At 42.3% G+C, this 21,261-nt stretch overlaps 2 protein-coding genes across 11 annotated transcripts in view; one reads left to right on the top strand and one right to left on the bottom strand.

The window, feature by feature from the left end:
• DNAJB11 (DnaJ heat shock protein family (Hsp40) member B11) overlaps positions 1–3,750 on the bottom strand; it is a 73,838-nt gene extending 70,088 nt beyond the window's left edge. Inside the window, exons 1-2 of one of the 2 annotated variants that reach the window (XM_029606469.1) lie at positions 3,713–3,750; positions 514–670 (exon numbers count right to left, since the gene is read on the bottom strand). In XM_029606469.1, coding sequence (XP_029462329.1) covers positions 514–670; positions 3,713–3,735 — 180 coding nt within the window. In that variant the 5' untranslated portion in view covers positions 3,736–3,750. The other variant, XM_029606468.1, reaches the window with a different exon arrangement.
• A 136-nt stretch (positions 3,751–3,886) lies between these two features.
• TBCCD1 (TBCC domain containing 1) overlaps positions 3,887–21,261 on the top strand; it is a 124,833-nt gene continuing 107,458 nt past the window's right edge. For 2 of the 9 annotated variants that reach the window (XM_029606466.1, XM_029606467.1), the window contains exons 1-2: positions 4,006–4,116; positions 4,525–4,613. The gene's annotated coding sequence lies outside the window, so the exon portion shown is untranslated. The other 7 variants (XM_029606460.1, XM_029606458.1, XM_029606462.1 and 4 more) reach the window with 7 other exon arrangements.

Genomic DNA, 21,261 nt, shown 5'->3' with positions numbered 1-21,261 from the left:
TATGTTCGAATCAACCATGAAAAAAGCTAAAAAGACATACCTACATTCAAATACACCACCAGGGAAAGAAGATAAATACCAGGATGACCTCAAGTTTTTCTCTGTCTCCATCTGCTGGAAGGGAGGCATAGCCCAGCAGTCTGGGCTGATCTGGGTACGTACAGGGAAAAAGGGGATTTGCACACAATATATTTGTAATTATACCAAACTAAAATGCATTTGCCACTCCAGAAACATGAAATTCCTGGGCAAAGATAGGACAAAAGCATTATACAGTTTAATTGAATGTTTGCCACCATTAGTCACAGGCATAAATTCAAATCTTTCCAGTGAAACTGAACTAAAAAAAAAATCATCCGACAAACACAACCACTGAGATGTGAATTGTACAGACACACCAGAGGGAAGGAGAGAACATGAAGGGACCACAATCACCACCAACATACAAAAAGGGAGAGGAATGGATGAAAGACTCCTCTCACAGAAATAGTGCCAGTTTAAGCACAGACTGACCTCATAAGCTGCACCCAGATCCTGGAATTTGGCCTGTGCTTCAGGGTCATCTGGATTACGATCTGGATGAAGCTGCAATGCCAGTTTACGATAGGCCTTTTTAATCTCCTTCACTGAGGCACTCCGGGATACACCCAGGATCTGATAGAAATCCCTCCTGAAATAAAACAAGATAGATAGACACTATCTATATATACAGTATCTCATAATCATGAGTGCTATCTGTTGATGCCTACTGTGTGTACACATGCCTACTGATGTGCATGCCTATGTGAGTTTGTCAGGTGCACATGCTACAAGGAGGCACAGCCTATGTGGGTTGGAGGAAGGCCTGGCAGTCAGGGAACATTTCACTGAGTGACAGCTAGTACCAACAATTAAACTGAAACAATGACCCCTGTCCTCCAGCACTATGTGGCTCTATGCCCAATACAAGAAGATAACAACACATACAGAATAGCTAATAGGGGATAAGAAGGAAATCTAGAGTTACATAGAAACAAACAAGTTTTTCAGAGGAAAGGACCACTTTGTTCACCTGGTCTGCTGTATTTCCACAGGCCTTAATTGAAGTGCCCTACCTAAATTACAAGAAGAACATCAAATAGTTGCAGTTCAAGACAAGAAAAATAAAATTGTGGAAAACAGCTCATTACTGACCTACCAGCAGAAACATTTGATCCACAAGGCAATGCTTAAAATCATGATTTTGCAAATCTTGCAACACAAGATCCTACTTAAAACTGTGGTAGAGGCCCAATTTATTTGATATTTGGCTTTCACTTTGCATGATGCTGGGAGAGTTATTACTATGCCAAACACTGTTAAATATATGGGTCTCAAAATGAAGCACAGTCTAGAAGCGAGCATAAACTAACATGTAACAATGTAACATGTAACATGTAACAATGAGGAGAAAAATTTCATTGCTTAAGATGCAGCTAACTTATTTACATACACTATTTGCCCTTGAAGAAGGCTTTTAAGCCGAAACACGGTCCGTGTCAGGCCTGCCACCGTGCTCGTCCTCACCTCCATGTCTCTGCTTACTCCTCGGAACTACTAAGCTAAGTGCTTGATTGAAATGTTATGCAAAATTTGCAAAGTCACAATATGCCAATAGGCTTTAATGTTCACGTATGCAGAAGAAAATTCATAAAAAAAACTTTGGACACTATATGACCAATGATTATACTGCGGTATACTTATGCTAATTAGCATGAAATATGTATACTATGTATGAGGTCTGCTATATATAGGACTACTTTGTGTACTTACACTATTATTGAGTTTAGAATCTGGGTCCTTGGCTGATATTCATTTACATGTAACAATGTAACATGTAACAATAAACTAGCATAAACTAACATGTACATTTGTATATATATCTCGTATTATCATCCCCTGCCCTATTAACCGCTACCTGTTAATGTTATTATTGTAAAGCTTGTTCTAAGTTATTATTATTATTGTAAAGCTTGTTGCTAAGTTATGTTACATTGTGAACCGAGGTGATGTTTTGCAAACGTGCCTCGGTATATAAGAAACCCTTAAATAAAATAAACAAATATCAAATCAATGATTCATAGACAGAAGCAGTACTTAAGTTTGCCAAGCCATAGACACAGGCTTACCTCATGGGAACACAGCATGTGGAAACCCATGAAAACCTGCACTAGTGCTAGTTAGCAAAATGTTACCCACACTCAATATCTACTTCCCTGCTCTGGCCCATTCTTACTAATTCTACCTGGGAGCTAGAATAGGAGCTCTACACCTGTGCTCATCATGTCTCTCCTCTCAGGACCAGAGGAGAATACCAGGACAAGGGCTAAGCATGAAACAGAGAAGCCAAAATGCACCTACCCAGTGATCAGTTTTACAAGGGATGCTTTAATAGCTAGGGAACCCCCTCCCTCATCACTTTTCACTGGGAGATGCCCTCTCCCCCTCCCTTCCTGGAATGGGGCAGAAATTCTCCCCTCCTCACATTTCTGGGGGGGGATGGGGAGGATCCCAAGACCTTTCTCACCCCACATAGTGCCCTCCAGAGTAGGGGCAGAGAGATAGGAACCTTCTCCCCCATATGGTTCCATGCCCCCTTTCCCATCACCCTTCTGGGTCAAATGGGAGGGGGAAGCCTCTCTATCATTCTTGTGGGGGAGCCTCTCTCCCTTTCCTTTTCTTCTTCACTCCACATAAATGTTCCCAGCGGGAACCTCTCCACACAGTTCCCCTCCCCCCCCCCATTTCACATCACCTTTCTTGGAGAAAATCTGACTCCCATTCCCACCTCCACTTCTCCCTCCCCAGGGAGAACCTCTCTCCTTGCCTGTCTTCCTCCTGTCCTCCAAGACAGCCACCTCAACATCATGCTTCCCTGTAAGGGTGTGTGGTGGACATGTCAATCACTGCTCCTACATGCACCCCCCCCCCCCCGGAAAAGAAGGGGTTATGGCTCTCTTCCTCCATCTTCCCTGACTGGGGGTGGGAGGAGGGAACTAGAGAAAGGAGGAAGAGGGTGCAGTTTCTCCAACTGTCAGATTCCTTGGCTTGGAGCAAAATGTCCCCCCACCACCCACTTCCCCGGAGGAGACGGGGGAGACAATGTACCTCCCCCCCCCCCCTTCCCTTGAGAGGGCCAGGGGCGGGCAAATGTCCCTCACATTCCCGGAAGGGGTTGCGGGGGGCAAGATGTCCCTCCCTCCACCACTCACTTTCCTGGAAGAGGCGGGGGTATTGGAGCAAGAAGTCCTTCGCTTTCCTACATTAAACATACCTGGGTTGCAGGGATTTCTCTCTCCCCCCCGCATTACACGTGACTAGTGGGTGGGGGGGGCAAGCTCCCTCGCTCCTCCCATCTTACTATCACCTCTTCTTGAGGTAGATCTCTCCCCGCCGCCCCCTTCCTCTTTTTCTCCGACGGGTTTTTGCCTTTCCCCTTCCCTGTCAATGGGACAGTCTTCCCTTCCTTCCGATGTCTTCCCGCCCATCTCACCCTGTCAGCGCTGCGCCAATTAGATACAGAAGAAGCAGGCAGAGACTACTAAACGAATGAATGTCCATCCTCAGCTCTAGCTCTCCCACGCTCTTGGGCTCCGTCTCTTTTCACAACCACGTCCGGCGTTGTCTGTCAGCTAACACAACCTCCGTACAAGACCCTCCGAAATACTAATAATATCGCAGCTTTGGCCCTTACCAGCCAATCACAGCCTGAGACATCCTCTAAGTTAAGAACAGTATCCAATCACTATCTTAAACATCATAGCCTGCGCAGGCAGACAAGCCAATCATACGTTTAAACATCACCATCAACCCGGTGAAGATTGACCAATCGCCGACATAAACATGGCAAATTTGTCGGAAACCGTGAGTCTCTGCTCGCAAATGGGCAGATTGATTTTTTTAAGCCTCGTTCTGGAGCCGCTCTTGGATCACGTGGCCAGTATTAGAGTCGTTTTCCGTTTCCATGCTTTCGGTGTGTTTATGTCATAGAGCTCTAAACTTAAAAAAATGTTGCGCATGCGCTGCGATATGCAACCTTTAGAAAGCGGCGGCAAAAACGGGAGTAGGATTGAAAATTGGTGTCAGATAATATTTGACGTAAGGCAGAGATGTGGCGCGCGTCCTTGTTTCTTTTGACCGTCGATAATGTGGGTAAATCAGAAAAAAAAATGCTGGGGCCCAGGGTCCCTAAGTAGCACGAGATTGATGTCTTTACTGAAAAAAAGGATGGGGCAGTATCGTTATTCGGATTGGTGGCGGGTATATTCCGGGCACTTCTTTGGTATTTATGTTGTAGACAAAAAGGTTCTTTGTCACTTTTTGCGCTGATTACCGGGAAAAGATTAGAAACGGCAGGAAGATTTTTTTTTTTTTTACCCCCTTTGTAATTTCCGTGGAGATCGCAGGGAATTTTTGTATAACCCTTAAACTTTCTGTAGTGGAATTGTTTGCCCCCTTTAATATATATATTTTTTGAGATGGTGATTTTTCTGTTTCCTTGTATAGTTTTCTTGGAAACAGACTGAAGAAATGTACCTACTCTTGCTCTGACCCTGCGTACTGATGAGCTTATTTAGTGAACGACTATAACGTTTGTAAGTAATAAACATATTATTGTGCGCTACTGGAAACTCATGCAAAATTGGTTTTTTATTGCAAATGTTTGCATGTTATTTCTCAGAACCGAAATCAAGCGCAGTGAACTATGGGCCTGGTGTAAATGCGCACTCGGGAGAGCCTACTATTTCATTCATTATTGCACATACTTTATTTCTAAAGCACAAGGAGTTTTTCCTCACCAAAAAAGTGTGTAAAACTATGTGTATTGGTAAGCTCCTTTGCATGGAAATTTGATATAGTTGAGGCATTAGCTATTACTCGCCTAATGCAGAGAGATATGGACTTAACTTGTGGTGTTAATGTTCAAAATTTAATGCTTATTGAGAGGTGGAGTAAAGTTTCTGGGGCCAGTTTTACTCAATGGAATTGAACCTCGAGTTGGTGGTATGTGGTCCTGTACTTGGAATTTATGCACAGAAAACATGGTTTGTGCACACAATTATTTTTTTGTACATAAAATATGATTTGCTTGCATTGTATGTTTTCTTTTGCATATAAAAGTTTTTCTAAAAAACTGTGTGCACAAAATTGAAAATACTCTGGATTTATGCACAGAAAACATGTTTTTGTGTGCTTGTTATGTTTTCTGTGCATAAATGTGTTTGTGCATGTTAAGCAGTTTATGCACATTTTCTGGTTAGCATATTTAAACTCCCAATGTATTAGTTGTGCTCATAAATTTACATCCCTGGCACAGTTTTTAAGATGTGTAGCATTTTAAGAAAACATGAGTGATCAGACAAAACGCATCTGTTGTTTTTAATGTTTCAAATTAAACTATTATGCATCAAAGAATGACCCAATCATTATACAAACCATATCAATAAAGGAAATAATAAAATGGTCCTGTTCAAAAGTTTGCATACCCTTAGTTCTTAAAGTTGCAGTCTTTTGTGATAGTTGAGAATGCGGCCCTTTATTTTCTCGTGTGGTAAAGCTGCCCATTCCTCTTGGAGAAAATCCTGTAAATTCTTTGGTTGTCTAGCATGAACTGCATGTTTGGGTTCTCCTCAAAGTGGCTCAATAATGTTGAGGTCAGCAGACTATAATGATCACTTCAGAACCTTCACTTTCTTCTGCTGCAGCCACTGAAGGGTCAACTTGGCCTTGTTTTGGATCATTGTCATTTTGGAAAGTCCAAGTGCACCCCATGTGCAGCTTGATGGCTGAATGCAAATTCTCTTCCTGTATTTTCAGATAAGATGCTGCATTTATCCTGCTTTCAATTTTGATTAAATTCCCTGTGGAGCTGTAGCTCCCCCCCCCCCCCCCCCACTAAACAGCAGAGATCCATTTCTATGCTTCATAGTAGGGATGATGTGCTTGTCTTCATAGGCCTTCTTGACTCCTCTCCAAGCATAGTGTTTATGGTTGTGACCATAAAGTTCAATTTTGGACTCATCACTCCAAATTATTTTGTTCAAGAAGTTTTGAAGCCTCTCTAGGTGCTGTTTAGTGTATTGTAAGCCAACTGTTTTGTGATGTGCAGCAATGGCCTTTGTCTGGCAACTCTACCATGCAGCCCATTTTTGTTCAAGCATGCTGAAACAACCACACCTCTTTGTTTCAGTAGAACTTGCTTGTGGGTTTCTTTGCATCCTGACAGATTTTCCTGGCAGTTGTGTCTGAATGTGACTTGTATTAACAGAATCCATACTCTTCCACTTCTTGATAAGCGTTTGAACAGTACTGATTGGCATTTTTAAATCGTTATACATCTTTTTATATCCTTTTCCTGATTTATAAAGTTGTATGACTTTTGCTCACAGATCTTTTGGCAGTTCTTTTGCTTTCCCCTTGCTTCAGTAACCACCAAAGTCAGTGGAGCCCTGGATGAAATGCACAAGGGTTTCTCAAAAGCTAAGAAACTCATTAACTATTTATACATAGACTCTAATTACAAGGTGTAAAAACTTGGCTATTCCAACAGGCCTTCCAATAATTTTTTGATTTTATACCCATTTAATATTTAATAATAATAATCTTATTTAACCTTTTAAATCTTGAAACTTTTTTAAATTTTAAATATTTTAACAATTTTAATATTTTATTTTTATTTATTTTATTATGAAATTATGTATTTATATCTTTTCCTTTAACTTTTCAAATGCAAATGTTTTTAAATGAGTATTTGCTAGTAAGTGTAAACCAATGTGACGTTCTCATGAACACTGGTATACAAAAACAAATAAATAAATAAATAAAAAAGGCACATGTGTGACTACCTACCCTTTATTGCCATCTCAATTTGTGTATGTCAACCTGAGTGTATATTGTAGTCCAAACATTCAAGGGTATGCAAACTTTTGAACAGGACCATTTTATTATTTCCTTTATCCCGATGGTTTGTTTAAAGATTGTGCTGTTCTGTGATGCATAATAGTTTTAATTTGAAACATTAAAAATGTTTTGTCTGATCACTCATGTTTTCTTAAATTGCTACACATCTTACAAATTCTGCCAGGGGTATGTAAACTTATGATCACAACTGTAGCTCCAGGAATGCGTCATAAGCCCACTTTGACCCATATTGCTGGCCATGGCGCAGTGGACTAAAAGCCGTGACAATACAGGCCAAATCCCCCATCCCTCTGAGGCATCAGAGTGTACAGTATATCCACATCCCTGCTGGATATCAAAATGTCATTAAACTCTTCATTGAATGATTCCCAAATGGCCAAATTGTCCTTGATGGACCTCATTACCCTGATGAAGTGATAGGGTCTAGTCAAACCTATAGTTGCTTCTGCCAGCCTCCGTAGAAACACTCTTCCCATAGATACCGCCTTGTATGCAAAGTTCAGGGTACCTATCAAGGACTGCATGTTAGTCAACATGGACTTCCTGGTCTTTATCACCAGCTGGAGCATTGACCTCAGTTTAATCAACTTGTCCTCAGGCAGTCTTGACACCATCTTGTTGGAGTCAAGCTCAATCCCCAAGAAGCCAATCACAGTGGCAGGTCCCTCCCTTTTCTCTTGTGCTAACTATATGCTGAACTCCTCCACTAGATCGTGAAATGCTTGTAACAATATGGTACCCCACAAATACGAAATCATCAAGATAATAAATAATGTTGTTGGTATCCGTTCATGTGTGGCAACCCAGTAGAGGAAAGAGCTGAATATCTTGAAGCAGGAACATATGGAACAGTCCATCTGCATACATTTATCGAAGTAGTATTGTCCCTTAAACTTGGAGTCCAGCAATGGGAAGCTTTCTGGATGGATGGGCTGCTGCTGGAATGCGGATTCAATATCTGTCTTAGCCATCAAGGCACTCTGACCACATTCTCTCAGCAGGGCTATGGCACTATCGAACAAAGCATATTGAACTGTGCATTCTTCAGCGGGTAAATTGTCATTCATGGAAGTACCCTTCGGGTAAGACAGATTCTGGATGAGCCTGAATTTTCCTGGCTTCTTCTTTGGAATAACAGCAAGTGGTGATAACATTTTCTCAAAAGGCAGTTGTGGGTATAGACCTACCATCCTGCCCAACTCCAGCTCCTTATCAATTTTCTGTTGTACTATGTCTTGAATTACACTGCCAAAGGTGCATTGCGCATGCTGAGGCTATTGATATCTCCCAGGAGTGTTTATAATAAATCCCATCAGGAAACCATTGATGATCTTTTGCTGCTTTAGTGTGCCTGGGGTAATTTTTCAAGTATTCCAACATCACGCTCAAGTTAATGGTGAACAAGGTCTTGCTGAAAAGGGTAGACTCATTGGGGTAGATTTTAAAAGCCCTGCGTGCGTAAATCCTGCTGGATTTACGCGCGCAGGGCACTTGCGCGCTGGTGCGCCTATTTTGCATAGGCCGCCGGGACGTGCATAAGTCCCGGGGCTTTGCTTGGGGGGGCGTGGCGGTGGTCCGGGGGTGGGGCCGGAGGCGTGATGGCGGTCTGGGGGTGGGGCCGAGTGCTCCGGCACAGCAGCCTGTGCTGGGGCAGGGAGCCTGCGACACTCGCAAATGGCAGGTGTAACTCAACGAAATAAGGTAGGGGAGGAGAATTTAGTTAGGGCTGGGGGGTGGGTTAGATAAGGGAGGGAAAGGTGGAGGGGGACAAAAAAAAAAGTTCCCTCCGAGGCAGGCTGCGCAGCTCGGCACGCGCAGGCTGCCAATTTTGTGCAGCCTTGCGCGTGCCGACCCCGGATTTTAAAAGATACGTGCGGCTACGCGCTTATCTTTTAAAATCCGGCGACTTTTGTAAAATCTGCCCCATTTTGTTTTTGTAGTACACCCTGATTTGGCCTTCCTTTCATACTTGTACACCAGATGCAAACCAAAACAGATATAACAGACTTCCCGAAACTTGCATTCCTGAAAACTACACAAAGACTTGTATTGCAACAGGTATTGTGTTGAGCCATGGCTGAAGCAGTGGATATCTGTGTAGCATTGTACTTTTGTGAAGTTTGGCCCTACGTTCTGGCAACGCTGGTCTTGTTTGTCATCTGTTTGAGGTAGATGACATGCCCCAGGACATGAATTGATTTTCTTCCATTTTATCCCGAAAGCGCTCATTGTAGTTAAGCCAAGCCCAACCATCATGCTCTTTTTATTAGCTTCTAAAATGGTGTTGGCATAACTCAACATGGAGCTGTATTATTGGGGGGGGGGTGTGTCGTCTTGGCCTATGGAGCTCATCATCCTCATAAAGGTTCTTGTCCAATTGATGATGTTCCTAGGGACAGTTTTGTCGACTTCCGGTAGCCGATCGCCCTTGTCCTTGCTTCTTCCTTCCAGTATTCTAGGTCTATGTATGTGCACTTTTTAATCTTTTTTTCACATGATTTTGGGACACTTTCCCAAAGTTGCAATAGGGCGCTTAAGCTAAGGGATCCTCTTGCCACGTCACTGATGCCATCCGAATCTGAATTATCGGAGGAACTATGTGAGCTAGATAGACCCTGATTGTTCCTTATCTTCCTTTTTCTTATTCTCTGTTTACATGCCTGAAGTGTCCCTTGAGGCTTGGCCCCTCCCTCCCATGTTCCCTCCACACTTGCCATGCGTGGTTCTGGCATCCTGATTTGCTGGTGCTTGATCTATCCTGTAAAACAGGTGCACTCTCTGCTTGAGGCAGCAGCTCCGCTCTGGGTTCCTGGCTACCACTCTCTGCTGCCCAGGGGTGAGTCGTCCTGCCTTCTGTTAGCTGATTGACCATAGGTGATCCACTGCTGCCTGGCGCAGGGTTCACGATCATCTGGGGCAACTGCTCTGCGCCATATGTTGTTTCCCTGGAGCCATTGGACGAGTCCATTCTATGGCCTGCATGTGTGGGGCACATAGTGGTAGGCTCTAAAGTAAGGAGGGTGCATGGTTGTCAGCCATTGCAGTCCGTGCAGTAGTAAAAGGTGCATGTTGGATGGACTGGTGGGATCACACAGTGTCCCTATAAGCCATTGGATGTTGATGTGTAATAGGTGGCTGCCGCTGCCACAGTTCCATCCATAGCATTATGCTGTCCATGTATGATGGCACAGATGTATGCTGTGCCATCATACATCTGTGCTGTAGGTGGTTCACTCGCCGGTGTGACGTGCCTCTACCACCTCTTGGGTGCTGCTGTGAGGCATGTCTTCCTGCTTCACTTGCTGTATACAGATTTGAAGTTTTTGTGGTCGGCTGTGAAGGTTGTTTCCCCTTACATCCACGTTTTGGTTTGCCCTGTGCCGTTGACTGTGCAGCTCTATCTTGATCACTAGCGATTCTGTTGTGTGTGGCTGGGAGTTGGAAGCCATACTTGTACTTGACCAGGACCAAAATTTTATTCCAGCAAGACATCTTTTGCTCCATGTAGCCTCTTGAACTTAGGAAGTATCTCCTGTTCAGCTGCCTCTTGCCACACTTCTTGACACTTTCTTTGCTGCCATGAGGCCCCAGATTTCAACTAAATGTGCCTCACATCCAGTTAGACAGTCTTGTTTGCTTCAAATTGCTTCAGACGTGCTTGTGGAACTAACAGCAGCAAATTTGTTCTCTCTGTATTTTAAGGAGAGAGGAAAAAGTCTCTGAGCAGCCAAAAGCAAACCACACTATGAGAGAGGACAAGCTGCTTAAAAGCTACTTCTGTGCAGCTCCTGACCTCTCAGACCACCAATGACACTCTGAATGGTGCTCAGGCCAGAAAAGGAAAGCTGCGAGGGCATGATGATTTGAAAAGCCAGCTGATGTCTTCAGAAACCACCGGTCCTCTCCTTCCCCTACCATATGCCAGCTGTGTCATCACGACCTTCTTGACGCGGTGACTGGGAAGAGGAGACCCGGGGGATCCAATGGCTAGCTTCCACAGCATATGGAGGGAGCTGGATGAACGAATGCTGGACTAGCTATGGGCTCCGGGCAGCTGTCACGGGCCCGTGTTATACTGTATTATGCTTATGCAAATAGGTATTTTTGAAAAGTTTTTCCTCTTTTAGGTGGTAGACAGTTCATGCCAGTGGTCTAAATAGAGCTATTAAATGGGAGGCTTTTTTTTTTTTTTTTAATAAAGTTGGTGTGGTTGAAAGGAGCAGCGTCAGCGAGAGATAAAATGACATTTGAGGTTTATGGTAACTGCAGACAAGCATTCAGAGCAGCATTGCTTACTGACAGTTTGAAAGAACTGGTATGTTCTCTAGGGCAGAATAGGGGTAAAAGTATTTGTGAAAAGATTTTTCTTAAGCATACATTTATATTAATTTTGGTAAGGCTGATGTAAAACATTTTAATTTATCTTGTAGAGGAAAAATTTGTTGCATGCTTGACATGAGTACACTACAAGACAGCTGTTATCATTTTGGCATTGTCCACTGAAACTTTGAAAGAGCAGAGCAAGATTTATAGATAATGCTTGAAATAAGCACATTACAAGCCAGTTTAAACAAGGTTTAATGATGACAAATTGAGAATGGCAATATGATTGTTTAGAAGCAATAGATAGATCATAAGATAATCAACACAGTGTCATTGTTTGAGAAGAGAATGTTTGATACCGCAAGTACATTAAAACACATTATTTACCATTTACCCTGAAGAAGCCCTAGCAGCAGGTGAAACAAGAGCCTTTTGTTGGGGTGCTTTGAAGAGATTCAGTTTTTTATAAAGCTGAGTAAATGTGGTGGTTAATATTCTTTATTATTGGTGGAGCTAAGAGAAGTGATATTTCACAGAGTTTTTTGGAAAATGACATTGTACTCTACTATTGGTCTTTTGACTCTCCTTTCATGAAATAAGGCTCTGTGGATATGGGCAGAGCCACTTGGAAAAGACACTGCATTATATTATTGGGTTTTGTACTCCTTTTGAAAAATAAGATGTTAAACAGTGTAAACAAAAATCATTTTATCTAATGTATCAATAATGATAATGTCCATTATTTGCATTGTTCATATAAATGGATGTAGTTTTATGGTATGAAGAACATAAGAAATTGCCATACTGGATCAGACCAAGCGTCCATCAAGCCCAGTATCCTGTTTCCAACAGTTGCAAATCCAGACTACAAGTTCCTGGCTAGTACCCAAACACTAAGTAGATCCCATGCTACTGATGCCAATAATAGTAGTGGCTATTCTCTAAGACAACTTGATTAATATGGATATGATTGAAAAGTTATATGAATGAAGAGTGAATGCTTTGTTTTATTCTTATTTAATTTCAGATCTGTTTTGGAATTATATTCAAGAAATGTTTAAATAAAAGACTATGTGATAAACTATACTGGGGCTTAATCACTAGTTTTTTAGGGCATATAGGGCCTCATTTACCAATATCGCATTGGTAACGCATTAAGGGGCGTTTCCCATGCAAATGAGGCTTTTTTCGTGCAGTGGGGAAACTTCGCATGACGCGATGTTTTCGCGATTCGCGAATACATTTTCCGCAAATCACGAAAACATCACAGCACACGAAGTTTCCCCCCTGTGTGATAAAACACCCAAAGCATCATCGCAGTACACGAAAGTGTCCAGACAGCCTATTTCGGGGAGAGAGAGAGACTTGCTATAATGTCTCTTCCCTAGACAGCTATTTGTATCCCTATGAGAGGCTCACCTAGTAACTCGAAGTGGGGATTAGGTATGAGTGTAGGGGGTTGGGGGCCACTTTCACATTCAACATGAGACGTACGAACAGAACCGTGGTCTCTTGTGAAGATTTGATGGCCTTCGGAGTGAGGAAACTCACTCCCAGATGAGATTTGGGCAATGTTCTCTCAAACTAGCTTGTTGTTGCCCAGGTAGAGTGTCCATCAAGCTAGTTTGAGAGAACATTGCCCAAATCTCATCTGGGAGTGAGTTTCCTCACTCCGAAGGCCATCAAATCTTCACAAGAGCCCACTGTTCTGTTCGTACGTCTCATGTTGAATGTGAAAGTGGCCCCCAACCCCCTACACTCATACCTAATCCCCACCTCCCTCCCCCAGCAGGATACTGAAATAGGCTGACGTGAACCGCGATAAACCTTTACCGGCCTCTAGCGCACAATGTATCGCGAATGAAAGGGTTGTACCTATTGGCCACGCTAACACTGCGGCTGTTTCGCTGCACACGATAACTTTACATATGCTCTGCCCCCTGAATACCAAATTAAAAATTTGCATTCGCAAATCGCGTTAACGGCTGTTAGCGCGATTTGCGGAATTATCTCCTGCGGTAACTCCTTGGAAAATGACCCCCATAGCTAGCTAGATAAATAAATAAATATATATTTTAATTTTCCTTCCTGTGTTCAGGCACAGATCAGAGCAGGGCTAGATACTTTTTTTTTAACCAGCTGTAACTTAATTTCAGAACCTTTCTAGTTTAAAAATTCAGTGTATTCAGATCATTTTTTTCTTTTGATCTCTGCTTTAAAGAAACTTAGAGATTAGTGTATGGAATTCACATTTATTCCAGATTCAAAGCCTATTGTCCCTTATCTTTTAAGCAAAGACATGAGAGTTAATGTACATGAAAGTCCAATAGTAAGAAAATATGGTGCCATCTTAAAGTAAGTAAAGGAGATTCCTCAGATTCTTTCATTGCTGAGCAACACTATTTTAACTAATGTGTTTTATGTTCAAATATTTTTCTGTGGATAAGCAGGCTTATTTAGCCATGCTGTCCTGGGTAACATCATCTGGTCGTCATGGGACGGAGCTGTGTCTGCAGAGTTTTGAATAGTACACCTGCGTAGCTCTTTTTTGCTCGTTGCTCTGCGGTTTCTTCAGTTTCATTTTTCTGCTCTCCTCATGGCAGTGCGATCTATTATCTCTCTCCATTTGTTTCTTCAGAAAACTTCTTTTCAGAAAATTCTTGAACAAAAAGCACTTAAGTGCTACAATGTCCAAAGCGCCTGTTTTCAGGTTCTGCCAGTTCGACAAAATCATAATGACCGGGCATAACTATTGTTATCTGTGCCTCAGTCCCAAACATAATCAGCCAGCTTGCAGGAACTGTGGGCGCATCCCCCCCCCCCCCCCCCCCGCGTGCTCAGCACCAAAGGGCTGCCAAAATTTTGAGGCTCCGGCAAGAATTTTTGAGCTGCTACACTCCATCTCCATCAGCTGAAGGCCGATCTGCCCCCTTGTCCCCAGGGCCGAAATCCCAACAGAAGCCAAGACTGGTAAAGCAATCTAGATCCATGAAATTGATGGAAATCAAAAGTAGCTAGGTGGGGAAAGCTCCCAGCATGCTACCACTGTCCAAAACATCAAGACACAAGTACCAGGGACCCAAAGGAATGACTGATGCACAAAAAAATGGCGGAGCATTCGAGGCAAGATAAGGTGTTGGAGTGGTGAAGCAAGTTAAGACATCGAATCAATTGACACAGATGCAGGCCAAGTTGGAGATGACGAAAGGAAAACCGTCTGACTGCTCGATGCAGGCCAAAGCATCAGAGAAATCAGATCAATAAGGGATACTACTCCCAATACGTCCTCATTCTCAAGAAATCTGGGGGTCTTCATCCAATTTTGGACCTGCGTTCTCTCAACAAATATATCAAAAGATAGAAATTCAGAATGACTTCCTTGAAATCTATCCTTCCGTTTCTGCACCTCAACAATTGGATATGTTCTCTGGACCATCCACAGTTCCTTTTGGCACTATCTCTCTTTTTAAGTGGGCAGTCAGCACTACCGTACAAGATATGGTAGGCCCTGAGAGCCTTCACAAAATGTCTTGCAGTGGTAGGGGCTCACGAAAACCAGGGAATCCTGATTTTCCCATATCTCGACAATTGGCTCTTTGTTTCTCCAAATCCGCGAACCCTAAAAGATCACTTGCTGAAGACAATTTGTTGCCTAGAGAACCTAGGATTTATCATAAACTATGAAAGTCCTACCTCACCCCTTCTTAGATTCTTCAGTTCATAGGAGCATGGATTCATAAATCCCTATGTAGAACCTTCCTGCCCGACGACAGTGCCCAGACTCTACATGGGCTATGCCTAATGACAATCAAAACAAAACAGTATGCCAGGTTCTAGTACTTTTGGGACATACAGCAGTGGCAATACATGTGGTCCCTCATACCCGTCCTCGAATGAGAAGGTTACAGTGGTGCTTAAAGTCATATTGGAATCAGCGCAGGTAGCCCATGTCAGAGGATTTGTGTTACAGCCTCTATATGAAAAGGGACATATCTTGGTGGCTGACCCTCAACAAAGCTCATCTACTTAATTTGAAAACACAGGGCCTATGGATCCCAACAGAAGGCCAGTGTCAGATAAATCTGTTGGAACTAAGAGCGATAAAGAATGCGATGCATACGTTTTCATCAGTGCTTCAGGGAAAGTATGTGATGATTCACACAGACAATCAAGTAACAATCTTCTATATTAAAGGAGGGTTAGCTTCCAGGACTCTATGCAAAGAGGCACTGTTCTGTCCCCAGTAGTGGGTACATGTTGTATCTATATATATATATATATATATATATATATTGTAGTTTAACTGTGTTTAATGCAGTCTTAGCACTGTGTGTAACCTAGGATAAAAAGATTGAGCCTTTATCTTTAAGAGCCCCCCCGCCTCCTCTTTTCTCACTATTGGAAAGGCTTGAATGCTTCTCAGTCTAACTTGAGTCTTTCTAGGTACCCTATAGGCTCAAGGGACTGCCCTTCATGTTTTCCCTGTGTTAATTGTTTCTTAGGCTCGCTGCCATTGGACCTTGCCCCCTGCCCCCACCTTGTGGAGCATTTCCTTTAGCAGCTTTCAACGAGAGTCTTGCCTATGTTTACCTCTGAGCCAGCTGCACTCTGTGAAACACTGTCAAATGATCGGGTTTTTACCTTCTCTTTTACTGCCTTCATTAGAAGACTAAATCAGCCTCAAATTCCTCTGTTACCTTCCCTCCATTTGACAAAGATCTCTGCCTAGGAGCTTACATTTGAGATTCAACAACTGTAAGTACAATTTACCTGTACAATAAATGATTTCAAACTTAAAGAATCTTTGTCTTGAGGACTGATTGGAGAGAAAGTTAGCTGCCTGAATGTGAAAAAGCACAGAGGTGTACCTGATTCAGAACAGGCATTATAGATTTGGGAATGGGCGAAAAGAAACTGGATCACCCTGTAAGCATCCAACTTACCAGGACTGGCAAACGTGGATTAAGTAAGATCTTTCATCTTCGTAGGAAGTCTCTAAACCAGAGTATAGCAGACAATCTCTTCAATCGCTGGGGTCTTCCATGTATATATTGTTTACAACAGAAAGCAATTCAAAACGAAGCACATTTTGCTCAATCCTTCCCAGCAAATGGAGAATATTTTAGGACGCTTTCCTGATTTCTTGGACGACTGGCCTCCTTTATGCAAATCCACCGATTCCATTAATATCTCGGACCGTACAGAAATGCATTTCAGACAAAGCAAACATGATACTTATAGTTCTGGTGTGGCCAAGACAGCCATGGTATGCCTATCTCGAGTCATCCACCAATGTTGCTGAGGGACAGTGCGCAGCTCCTAACACAGGAATACAGGGCGCTCATTCATCCTTCCAACTCACAGCATAGAGATTGAATGGGTGGTGCTAGAATGTTTCCACCTCCCATCTCACATTAATGAGATTCTGATAGTGTATAGAAAGCCGTCCCTGAGAGAAAATTATGCCTTCAAATGGACAAGATATTCAAACTGGTGCAAAGCTCAAGGAATTGACCCCTTCACTTGCTCACCTGAAAGCTTGCTAGACTACTTGCACTTGCTTTCTATCTCTGGATTAGCAATAACATCCATATGAGTACATCTAAGTATAAAAGCAGCATATCATATAACTGGGGACAACCCCTCCATATTGTCTCATCCCCTAATCTCATGCTTTATGAAGGGACTAATACATATTCACCCACCACTGCAAAAACCTCCTGTTCCATGGGACATAAATTTTGTCTTGGACAGTTTGATGGGCCCTCCCTTCAAACCTCTGGAATTGACATCCTTGAAACATCTAACATGGAAAATACTCTTCTTGGTTGCAGTAACATCAGCATGGAGAGTGAGTGAGCTACAGGTCCTAGTGAACTGTTCTCCATACTTGCAATTCCACCATGACAAGGACTTATTGCGTACATATCCGTCCTTGCAGAAGGTGGTATCTGCTTTCCATCTAAATTGGACCAAATCTCTGCCCATCTTTCCCTAAGCCTCATGGGAATAAAAGGGAAAAAGCACTGCACGCATTAGACTATGAGGGCATTGTTCTGTTACATTAAAAAAAAACCTCAACCACTTAAAAGTACGTCTCAACCTTTTGTCTCCTTTAACCCAAACAATCCGGGAAAAGCAAAAATGAGAACATTATCGAATTGGATAACTCAGTGTATTCAGTTCTGTTATGCGTCACATTCACTCATGCTGTTAAAGAGCATCAAGTCAGAGCAACAGCAACTTTGTTAGCATACCTATATAATGTTCCAATTCAGGACATCTGTAAAGCAGCGATGTGGTCATCCATACATAAATTCACATCCTATTACTGTCTCGACCAATAGTCAGCGGAAGACAGTGTGCTGGGATCAGCAATGTTGCATCACGTACAAAAACCTTAAGGGCTGTCCATAGGAAGCTTGGGTTGCCTTTCATGAATAATTAGGAATTTTTGTCATATGCAACCCTCAGCTTGGCACTACCAGGACAGTATGGCTAAATAAGCCTGCTTATGATGGGAGAAAAGCATGTTTGCTTAATGTAAACAGTGTTTTCCGAAGACAGCAGGATTATATAGCCATGCAAACCTGCCCTCCTCCCTGGACAGCAATCTACTGCTCCGCAACAGGAAGCTTAATCATCAACTGAAAAAACTGCAGAGCAATGCGTGGGAAGAGCTGCACAGGCATACTATTCAAAGCTTTGCGAGCTTAGAGAGAGAGAGCGCTCCATCCTGTGATGACCGGATGACATTATCCAGGACAGCATGGATGGACTGCTATCTACAGAAAACACCATTTATGGTAAGCAAACTTGCTTGTTTTATTATTAAAATGGGGCTGAACTCTTTTTCATTAACTTTTCTAAATCTTACTAGAGCAAACTGTGAAATCATGCATTTGATAAAAAAAAAAAAAAAGGAAAAGTAAACAATTTAACTTCTATTTAAAGATAGCTATACTTGAGGGAGATTGCTTCAGGCACATGAATATATTCAGAATGATAAATTATATATTCACTTATCTCCTTCACACTGCTTTTAAAAGAAATTTACCTAATCAAGAAGCACAGACTTTATAATAAAAACAATTTTGAAAGAAGTTAGATCTCAAAACTATGTATACAAATGTTCCTGTAACCCTGATGTGGTACATATCAAGATCTTCAAAATATTGGATACCTTCAAATTTGATAAAAAAAAAAGAAAAGTAAACAACTTAACTTCTTTATGTATTTAAGAATTCTTTATGAAAATAATGTTACTGTTTTTCTACTCAAAGGGTATGCAGAAACACTTCTAATCTGTTTTAAAAGTGGTTTCAAATCAAATCCAACATTTCTTTTAATGATTGGATAAAATATATCCTTCTTAGATTTAATTCTGATAGTGTTTTCTGAAAGAAATGGAATTTGTTGCTTATCCATACTAGTGAATAAAAGCTAATCTCCAAAGATAAGCGACAGTAAAATACATTTATTTCTCTAACTTATTAAACACTGTTAAGGTCAACGAATTAATTAAGAAAGATATTTTTGACTCTTTATGAATAAGGACTTATATCATTAAAAAGACTTGTTATATCCATGACGTTCCTTTAAAGGAAGAAATATGCTTGCAGTTAAACATGAGAAGGAATGTAAAATACTTCAAAAGAAGTTAAGACGCATTTTGACTGGTAAATGTAGAGTAGAAAGCAGCCTGTCTTCTGCTTTCAAATTTCCAGTGACCTAGGCGGTCGCAGTAATGAGAACAGCCATTACATCAAGCATTACTAGCCCCTCTTCCTCTGCTCATATCCCTTCGACTCCCTACATGATTATCTGAGGGGGGTGGAGATGGGATAAACTCTAATGTAAAATCCTCTACTCTTATCGCCTGTTTTATAGCTGGATTACAATTGTTTACACGATCCTTTTGCCATGATGATCTGCTACAGCAGGAACCTGTTCTTCATGAATATCTGACTCAGTTTTGTCTTACAGTATGGCCCTTGAGTGGGTTCTGTTTCTGATGTGTGGTTACTCCTCTGTGGTGATTTCCACCTCATTTGAAGGCGAAAGTTCACCACTTCCTTAGCCTATGTTTGGGTTTGGCAAGTATTTGAGGCTTGGTGTGAGGAACGAGGGGTTCATCCTCGTTCAGTTAAGATCCCGCTCAAAATTTTTTTTTTTTTTTTTTTTTTTTGCTGGATGGGTTGATTAAGGGTCTGGCCCATAATTCATTGAAGGTACAGGTGGTGGCTGTTGTCTGTTTCCGAGATGAGGTGAATGGTGAATCCTTGTTGGCCCATCCAGAAGCGGCCTGATCTTAAATGGTGTGAAGCATCTTCATTCTCCCTTGCGGTTGCAGGTACCCTTCTGAAGTCTTAATCTAGTTCTAGATTTTCTGGCAGATCCCACCTTTCGACCACTATATATCCTTACCTTGAGGTTACTTACCTTAAAGATGATTCTGGTGGAAATTAGTTCTTTGCGTAGAGTTTCTGAACTACAAGCCTTGTCTTGCCAGGAACAGTTTCTGCAAGTGACTCTGGGGGCGGTTTAGCTGCGAATTGTTCTGTCTTTTTTGTGGAACTTTGGTCTCTGATTTTCACTGGAATCAATCAATTTCCCTGCTGATACTGGATAGGGAGAGAGATGTGGATGAATATCACCGGTTATGGAATTGGATGTCAAGCAACATATCATGAGTTTGTAAACCTGTCAGCCGGTCTGTCTTTCTGTTTATACTCCACAGTGGGAGTAAACAGGGTGAACCAGGGATACTATAAACCAGGGATACTATAAACTGCTGGATTAAGGAGGTTATCATGGTCGCGTATGTGGATGCTGAGCAGCCATTGCCTAGTTAGGTTAGGGCTTATTACACTAGGGCTCAGGCAGTGTCATGGGCGGAGATTACATTGTTGTCTCCCATTTGAGAATTGTGGTGGCGTGACGTGGTCATCCTTACACACCTTTTCCAGGCATCACCGTCTGGGAGGAAGCAGCCTTCGCGCATGTGGTGTTGATCGTACTGTGGACTTCCTCACGCCCTGTTCAGGAGTAGCTTTGCTACATCCCACTGCTGTGGATTAACCTGACTGGTTGCTAAGAGAGGAGAAATTACTAATTACCTGATAATTTATTTTTCTTTAATGAAGTCAGATTAATCTACCTTCCCTTCCTTGGCTGCTGGATGGTGTTGCTATTGCCATCCTGTGTGGCTGCGTTTCTGGGTATTACTGCTAAGTGTCAGATCTAGTCCCTAGATTAGTGATATTACACTTCTTGTCTGAGCTCAGTGTTTTCCTGTTAACTGCGTGCTTGAATGATCGTCTGTTAATAGTTATGTTCATGTATTGTTTAGTTGTCCACAGTTGGCTTTTGCAGAAAATACTGGCGGGCTGATGTCAGTGCTTGGGTATATATATATATACCCTGATGTTGTTGTGCATCGGCTCCTGTAGAGGAAAGAGTTAGCAATCTGTTATGAACTGCTCCTGTGGAAGGAGGAGTTTGCAATCTGTTATGCTCAGCTCCTGTAGAGGGAGTAGTTAACAATCTGAAAAGGTATAGAATGCGGAGTAATCTGTTATGAATCTGTTGCTGAAGACTCCTGATGGGGAAGGAGTAGCAATCTGTTACCAGCAGAGTGTTTTGGAGGGGGCACTCAGCTGTAGAGGAATGTAGATAGGTGGATCCTTGGGCTGATGGCAGATGACTGCGCCCCCCAGGAGGATATCCTGAGAGGGACCACCGGCTAGGCTTGGGTATAGAGAGACACAGATAATTCTTTTATTATACAGGTTAGTAGAACCACTAGAGGTGGCAGTAGTGAGCTGATATGCCCGGCAGGGCTGAAGTCCCTCAGGTACTGGAACAGCGATCCCAGGGTTGCTGAGCTGTAGAGAAACTACAGATAGTGAGTAGACAGGGTATGCTGTGTTCATAGCCAGAACTGGATGACAAAACTTACATAAGGTTTTAAGGAAGCTCAGTAGCTGGAAAGGGTTA

The sequence above is a fragment of the Rhinatrema bivittatum genome, chromosome 6, assembly GCF_901001135.1.
Source record: "Rhinatrema bivittatum chromosome 6, aRhiBiv1.1, whole genome shotgun sequence".
Classification (NCBI taxonomy): domain Eukaryota; kingdom Metazoa; phylum Chordata; class Amphibia; order Gymnophiona; family Rhinatrematidae; genus Rhinatrema; species Rhinatrema bivittatum.
The sequence above is the reverse complement of the archived record's forward strand: the minus strand, read 5'-3'. Positions and strand labels throughout refer to the sequence as shown.